The following is a 7,511-nucleotide window of genomic DNA, read 5'->3' on the forward strand; positions in this document are numbered from 1 at the left end:
GCAAATTGCCAGTTCCCTCTTTCGGGAGGTGTTGATGCGGGTCGGTGGCGGTGGCTTTGCTGCTGCTGCTGCTGCTGCTGCTGCTGCTGCTGCTGCTCAGTCAATGAGCAGCAGCCTCCACTTCACTACTTTAATTTCCGTTTTAATTTAGTAATTAGACGGCTCGGCTGCAGCTGTTTCCATTAGCGTGCGGCGCGATTTCGGCAGAAGCTTCCTGCAGCAGACAATCCTTTATGCAGCAGCAGCAGCAGCAGCAGCAGCAGCAGCAGCAGCAGCAGTATGTGGCGGGTGACCTGCAGCAGCAACCCTGCGATGCTCCCGTCCATGAGACCTAAATTTGGATCCAAACTTTTGCACACTAACGAATTCTGAAGAGTTCCTGCTGCTGCTTCGCTGCAACAGAGCAGCTGCAGCAAGACCTGCCTTTGAGGTCCAGCGGCGGCGGCTGCTGCTGCTGCTGCTGCTGCTGCGGCTTTTTCTTGCTGCTGCTGTCACCGCGGAAGCACACATTTGAGTCCCCAGCAGTTTACCTTGTGCCAGTGGGCATAATGTATCTGCTGCTGCACTTGCTGCAGCAAAACAGCAACTGCGGCGACCGCCGCAGCAGCAGCAGCAGACGACAGGTCAACTCGAGTGGCTTACGCTAGTGCTGCAGCGACGACACACGCTGCTGCTGCGTTTGCTGCTGCTTCTGCTGCTGCTTCTCCAGTTATTTCACTTGCTGCTGCTGCTGCTGCTGCTCATGCAGCATGGCCGTTTCGGGGTTGGGGCCCCAGTCGCCCGAGCAGCAGCTGCTGAGACCTGCTGCTGCTGCTCCTGAGCAAGTTGTCGCAGCAGCTGCTCTACATGCAGTCAATGGCGCTGCTGCAGCAGCTGCAGAAGAGCCACCCGCAGCAGCAGCAGCAGCAGCAGCAGCAGAAGAGCCACCCACAGCAGCAGCAGCAGCAGACAGCAACGGCGTTGTTTCCGCGGAAGAACCAGCAGCAGCAGCAGCAGCAGCAGCAGCAGGCTCAAAGGATGCAGCTGCTGCTCCGCCAGCAACGCCTGCTGCAGCAGACGGACTAGCAGCACATCTTCATGAACCGGAAGACAGCGAGCTTCCCTCCTCAGCAGCAGCAGCAGCAGCAGCAGCAGCAGCAGCAGCAGCAGCAGACGGAACCCGAAGCAACAAAAGGGGCTTCTACCGTTGCTGCAGAACAGCAGAAAGGGAACCAGCATTTTGCTGCCCTTGCCATGCCCTTTCCTCGTGCTGCTGCCTGAGGAGCCGGCGCTGCCGGCAGCAGCAGCTGCTGCCGAAGCAGCAGCAGCAGCAGCAGCAGCAGCAGCAGCAGCAGCAGCGAAGGCGTGGTGAGCCCTCGGGCTCCTTTCGCCCCGAAGAGGGCAGCAGCAACAGCAGCAGAAGCTTCCAAGAGGATGTGTTGGGCTCTGAAGCAGCAGCAGCAGATGCAGCGGAGCCGTTTGCTGCAGCAGCTCCAGCAGCAGCGTCTGCGACAGCAGCAGCAGCAGAATCTGCTGCTGCTGCTGCTGCGCTGCAGCTGGGGTGGTCCCTTCCGCCGCTGGGACTCCATGTGGTCTCTGCTGTCTCCTACGGGGGCCTCCTGTCTCGCCCCACAGATATAATAGTAATTGAAATCGCACATGCTGCTCCTGCTGCTGCTGCTGCTCCTGCTGCTGCTGCTGCTGCTGCTGCTGCTGCTGGTGATGCCCGCAACGGGCTGCCTTGGCGGCAGCACTCCGCGCCGGTGCCTGCTACCGCGTCCGAGGACGGCTTCTGCTGCAGCCCCCAGCAGCAGCAGCAGCAGCAGCAGCAGCAGCAGCAGCAGCAAGAGTGGCAGTGCGTGTGCTGCTTCTACGCATACATGGAGCGGCAGCAGTACAGCGAGCTGCAGCGGCGGGTGCAGCGGCTGTACCCTCGGGGGCCCCCCTTGAGGGACAAAGGGGGGCCCCCCAGTCGCTGGAGTCGTTTGGAGTCTCGCCTGAGTACTTTGAAGCCTTCGCGGTTTCCTGCTGCTGCTGCTGCTGCTGCTGCTGCTGCCTTCTGCGCGGGGGCAGCGGGGGGCAGCAGCAGCAGCAGCAGCAGCAGCGGCGGCGGCGGCGGCCGCGCGGAGGGCGCAGACAAGCGCGCCGCCGCGCGCAAACGCAGGGGCCCCCCAGCAGCAGCAGCAGCAGCAGCAGCAGCAGCAGCAGCAGCAGCAGCAGCAGCAAAAAGAGACCTCTCGTCGAAACAAGAAGCCCCGGAAGTTGCTGCTTTTGTGGGGGAGCTGCTGCAGCGGCCAGACATTCTCTGCGATGTGGCCATTCAGGCGCAGCTGGGCATTCGGCAGCAGCACGCGCGCTGCTGCCGCTGCTGCAGCAGCAGACTGCAGCGGCCCCACCCGCTCTCGCTGCTGCTGCTGCAGCTGCAGCCAATGCCGCTGCAGCTGCACGGCTGGCTGCGCTCTCCGGGGGCTTTTCTGGAGCTTTGGGATGCTGCTGTTGCAGTGCTGCAGCCCGCTGCTGCTGCTGCTGCTGCTGCTGCGCTTTGGCGGAGAGAGGAGGGCTGCGTGGACCCTCGCCTGCTCCACCCGTACTACCAGCAGCAGCAGCAGCAGCGCCAGCAGCAGCAGCAGCAGCAGCAGCAAGAAGCCACAGACGCAGCTGCTGCACCCTGGCTGCTGGGGGGCCCCTGCCCTCCCTTCGTGCTGCTGTCTTTGTACGGCATGGGCAGCAGCAGAGTTTCGCTGCTGCACTATTCCGCTGAGAGGCAGCAGCAGCGGCGCGCTGCTGCTGCTGGCGCTGCTGCTGCTGCTGCTGCTGCTGCTGCTGCTGCTGCTGGCGCGGCTGCTGGCGTCAAGGGCGTAGACCCCACAAGACACAAACGCAATGTCGTGCTGCTGCGCCCCCACAAGGAAGCAGCAGCTTTGCTGCTGCTGGCCCCTCAGCCGCTGCCTGCTGCTGCTTGTGAACGGCTGCAGTCAGCAGCAAAGCGGCAACGAGCAGCAGCAGCAGCAGCAGCGCCGTCTCTCTTCACCCGACTCAGCAGGAACAGCACAGGCAGCAACAGGGGCAGCAGCAGCAAGGGCAGCAGCAGCAACGAGGGGAATAGCAGAACCAAAGCCAGCAGCAGAAGCAGCAGCAGCAGCAGCAGCAGCAGCAGCAGCAGCATGCGCTTTGCTGCCTGCCTGCCCCTAAGAAGAGACAAGTGCTGCCTGATGTCACTTTCTGTCCCTTGTCTCAGCTCGCTGCCGTGGCTGCCCCCTTTAAACGCAGCAGCCACAGCAGCACTAGCAGCAGCAGCAGCAGCAGCAGCAGCAGCGCACCAGCAGCACAAGAAGCAGACGGAGGAATCGTTTCTGGATGCTGCGCAGCGTCTCACCGCAAGCGGGCTGCTGCAGCGGGAGGGGGAGCTGCAGCAAACGAAGCAGCAGCGACAGGATGAGCAGAGAGAAGGGCAGCTGCAGCAGCAGCTGCAGCAGCTGCAGCAGCTGCAGCAGCTGCAGCAGCACGACAAGGAGCAGCAAGAGCAGCAGCAGCAGCAGCAGGACAACGCAGACTGCGCTTCGCAGCAGCAGCAGGGGCAGCCTCAAGAACGGCAGCAGCAGCGGCCTCAGGGCGAAGCCTTGCTGCAGCAGGAAGCAGCGCAGCAGCAGCAGCAGCAGCAGCAGGCAGCGAGCCCCACACTGAGCAGCAAACAAGTGCAGCTGGCTTTCTTCTGTCTGCAGCACGAGCTGCTGAAGGCATGCAGGCGGCGGCTGCTTTGCTGCTGCTACTCTGCTGCTCTTTCTGTTTTTTTCGTGGGTGCAGAGGACGGCACCATCACTGTGCTGCAGCTGGCAGCAGCAGCAGCAGCTGCTGCTGCGCAGCAGCTGCACCCCGCAGCAGCAGCTGCTGCTGCTGGCCTGGGGCTGCTCCGCAGCAGCACCCCACAAACGCAAGGCAGCAGCAGCAGATCTCGGGCGCTTTCGGTTTCCTTTGGAAGCTCTTTGGGGCTGCAGTCTTCGCGTTTTAGCGGCAGCAGCAAAGCAGCAGCAGCAGCAACAGCAGCAGCAGTCGAGCAGCAGCTGCAGCAGCTAAAAGTGCCCAGCCTTCCTCGAGTCATTTACTTCATCAAGGAAGAGCCCGTGGACGTCTTGTGTCTCCTCTCTCTGGCGCTGCCTGTGAGTAGACAGAACGGCAGCAGCAGCAGCAGCAGCAGCAGCAGCAGCAGCAGCAGCAGCAGCGAGGGCGTGCAGCAGCCGGTTTTATTGGCAGCAGGTCGCAGCGGCAGTTTGCTGCTGCTGCATGCAGCGACTACCGAGGTTGTGTCTTCTTTAACAGTGCAAAAAGGAGGGCTGCTCTCAGCAGCAGATGTTGTTGCTGCTGTTGCTGCAGATGAGCGCAGGCTGCTGCTCTTCTGCTGCCACCGAAGCGGGGCAGTACGTTTGCTGCAGCTGCAGCAGTGCGACAGCAGCAGCTGCAGCAGCTGCTGCAGCAGCAGCTGCAGCAGCAGCTGGGGGCTTCATCTCGCTCTGCTGCTCTCCTTAGCTGCAGGAGAGCCAACGCCACCTGCAGCGCCGCCGTACTTGCCCGTCATGGCTCTCGAAGGCAGGTTGCTGCTGCAGCAGCAGCAGCAGCAGCAGCAGCAGCAACAGCAGCAGATGCAGCAGAGGCACCACCAGGAGAAGCAGCAGCTGCGGCGGCAGCTCAGCTGCATTGCATCCAGCAGCAACTTTCGACCGCGCGGCATTCAAATTCCTGGTTTGAAAGCAAAGCACGTGACAGAGCAGCAGCATGAGCAGCAGCAGCAGCAGCAGCAGCAGCAGCAGCAGCAGCTCTTTCACAGCAGCACTGAGAGCAGCAACGCCTCCGCGTTTTATTCAGGTGTCTGCTCCACACGCAGCGCATGCGTAGATACCGACCGCCGGCTGCTGCTGCTGGGCAGCAGCAGCAAGCCTGGGGTAGTTGCTGTCTTGCAGTACAATATCAGCAGCAGCAGCAGCAGCAGCAGCAGCAGCGCAGCAGCAGCAGCAGCAAACGTGCGGCTTGTGACTCGAGTCAAGTGCCTCGCAGAGCCTGTCTCGTGTCTTCTTGTGTGGAGAGAAAGGGGGCTTTTGGTTGTGGGGGGAGTAGAGGGGGCGCTGCTGCTGCTGCTGCTGGATGCCTTGCTGCCAGGCATGCAAGCAGCAGCAGCAGCAACAGCAGCAGCAGCAACAGCAGCTGCTGCATCGGGGGCCAGCGAGATGCCTCCGTCAGAAACAGTGGAGCCTTTGCAGCCCGCTGCTGCTCCCGCTGTGACAGCGCAGCAGCAGCAGCAGCAGCAGCAGCAGCAGCAGCAGCAGCAGCAGCAGCAGCAGCAGTTCTTGTGGGCTGAAGCCAGCGGCCAGCTCAGCAGCCGCTTATCCCTGCAGCTAAATGCGCGGCTGTCTTCGCTGCTGAGTAGCCGCCAGCCGCCGGACGAGTACCAGCAGCTGCTGCAGCAGCTGCAGCAGCAGCAGCAGCAGCAGCAGCAGCAGCAGCAGTGGACCGGGGACCTCGAGGAGCTGCTGCGCCAACGCATGGCAGCAAATGCGGAGTGTCTGCTGCTGCTGCGCGCCCACAGAAAATCCATTCTTAAAGTTTTTGTCTTCAACGAAGAGGGTTTGCTGCTGTCTTGTGGGGCCGAAGGCACCCTCAAGCTCTGGCACTTGCCTCCCCCGCCGCCCCCTAGCCACCAGCTAGCTAGCTAGCTGGCTAGCTAGCTAGCTAGCTAGCTGGCTAGCTGGCTGGCTGGCTAGCTAGCTGCGTGGCTAGCTAGCAGGCTCGTTAGCTGGCTGCGTAGGTAGCTAGCTGGCTTGTTCGCTAGCTGGGTAGCTAGCTAGCTGGCTAGTTAGCTAGCTGGCTAGCTAGCTAGCTAGCTGGCTAGCTAGCTGGCTAGCTAGCTGCTTCTTCGGACGTTAGCTGGCCAGCTAGACAGCTAGCTTTTTAGCTTATCAGCACTTCAGGTCCCAAGTTAGCTAGCCAGGGAGCCTTCCTTTGGCGGAAGGCCTCATCAATACTTTGCATTTCTTACCAATGACTAAGCCCCTCTTAGCTAGCTAGCTAGCTAGCCAGCTAGCTAGCTAGCTAGCTAGCTAGCTAGCCAGCTAGCTAGCTAGCTAGCTGGCTTGACTTAATTGTCGCCGGTGTGGCTCTCCAGCATTTTCGCAGGGGCAACGAAGTGAAGAGTAGCAAAAGATCACATTGTTTGAAATATAGGCTGCTGCGTGGCCTTCGAGCTGCAGCAGCAGCAGCAGCAGCAGCAGCAGCAGCAGCAGCAGCAGAAGCTGCTGCTGCTGCTGGGAAAGCAGCAGCTGCTGCAGCAGACGCTGCAGCTGCTGCTGCCAGTGCTGCGCCAGCCCAGCTGCTGTGCTGCTGGGCTTTCTGTTCAGTTGCTTTTCGAGCATTTCTTTTTCAACATTTCTTTTTATTCTTTTACTTTTATTTTTTTACTTTTATTCTTTTATTCTTTTATTTTTATTTCTCTTTTTATTCTTTCTTTTTGTTTCTTTTGAGAGTGAAAGAGGCTCGCAAAGAAAGCTAAAAGATGCCCCGAGGCCCCCAAAGCCTACGCCCAAAGAAACAGAACTCTAAGGGGCCCCCAAGTACCTGGGGGGCCCCCAAGTACCTGGGGGCCCCCAAGTACCTGGGGGCCCCCAAGTACCTGGGGGCCCCCAAGTGCCTAGGGGCCCCCAAGTACCTGGGGGCCCCCAAGTGCCCGGGGGGCCCCCCAAAGTGCTTGGGGGCCCCCAAGTACCTGGGGGGCCCCCCTAGTGCCTGGGGGCCCCTGGGCTGGGCCAGGAGCCTTTTTAAGCCTGTCACCTTTTGGCTCTTGGCTTAGGCTGTCTTTTGGGGGGAGTTAAGTTTCTAGTTGCTGTCAGTGCTGCCTTTTGCAAAGTTTTGCTGCTTCAGTTTCTTTAATTAAAATAGTTTTAACTATTAGAGTGCAGCACCTTAGGCCAGGCTCTCGCTCTGGGGCAAGCCTGGCGCAGCCGCTGCTGCTGCCTGCTGCAGCCCCAGTATCTCGCTGCTGCTGCAGCAGGCATTCACAATCTGTGCTGCTGCTGCAGCGCAACGCGAATAGCTGCTGCTGCTGCTTGTGCTGCCTCCTGTGCTGCTGCTTGGGGCAGAGACTTTGGAAGCCAAAGGGAGGAGTCAGGGGTTCAGGGGTGTAGGGCTTTAGGGGTGAATTCATTTCTACAAAGTTCGTCTCACTGCAGGGAGTGAAGGAAGCGAAATTGAACAGAAAATAGCACACACCAGTCTAAGTCCTTGTTCAAAGTCTAATTAAAGTTCAAAATATGATTTATGATTCATGGTTTCTACAGAAAGCACTTGTAGAAGGAACAGAAAAAGGAATACAACTCGCGGCAAGATCTGCTGCCGATGATCGCCAGCCCCGGGAATGCTGCGTTGCATGCCTTTCCAAGCAGCAAAAAGTGTCCAATTCTTTCAGATAAGCTTCTAAAATTGCTTTTTTATTCTTTTTAGACCTTTTGAGTACTTTTTTCGAGCAAAGTCGCGCGGAAAAGAGCAGA

At 59.8% G+C, this 7,511-nt stretch overlaps 1 protein-coding gene across 1 annotated transcript; it reads left to right on the plus strand.

Annotated features, from left to right (window-relative positions):
• Positions 1–749: 749 nt before the first annotated feature.
• ENH_00059190 (hypothetical protein, conserved) lies at positions 750–5,253 on the plus strand (the record flags this gene model as incomplete). Its single annotated transcript, XM_013583656.1, has 3 exons — positions 750–1,980; positions 3,178–5,048; positions 5,131–5,253. The coding sequence occupies 3 exons, from the start codon at positions 750–752 to the stop codon at positions 5,251–5,253; spliced, it is 3,225 nt and encodes a 1,074-aa protein (XP_013439110.1).
• Positions 5,254–7,511: the final 2,258 nt, after the last annotated feature.

The sequence above is a fragment of the Eimeria necatrix genome, genomic scaffold, assembly GCF_000499385.1.
Source record: "Eimeria necatrix Houghton genomic scaffold, Enh_scaff4, whole genome shotgun sequence".
In the NCBI taxonomy this organism is placed as follows: Eukaryota; Apicomplexa; class Conoidasida; order Eucoccidiorida; family Eimeriidae; genus Eimeria; species Eimeria necatrix.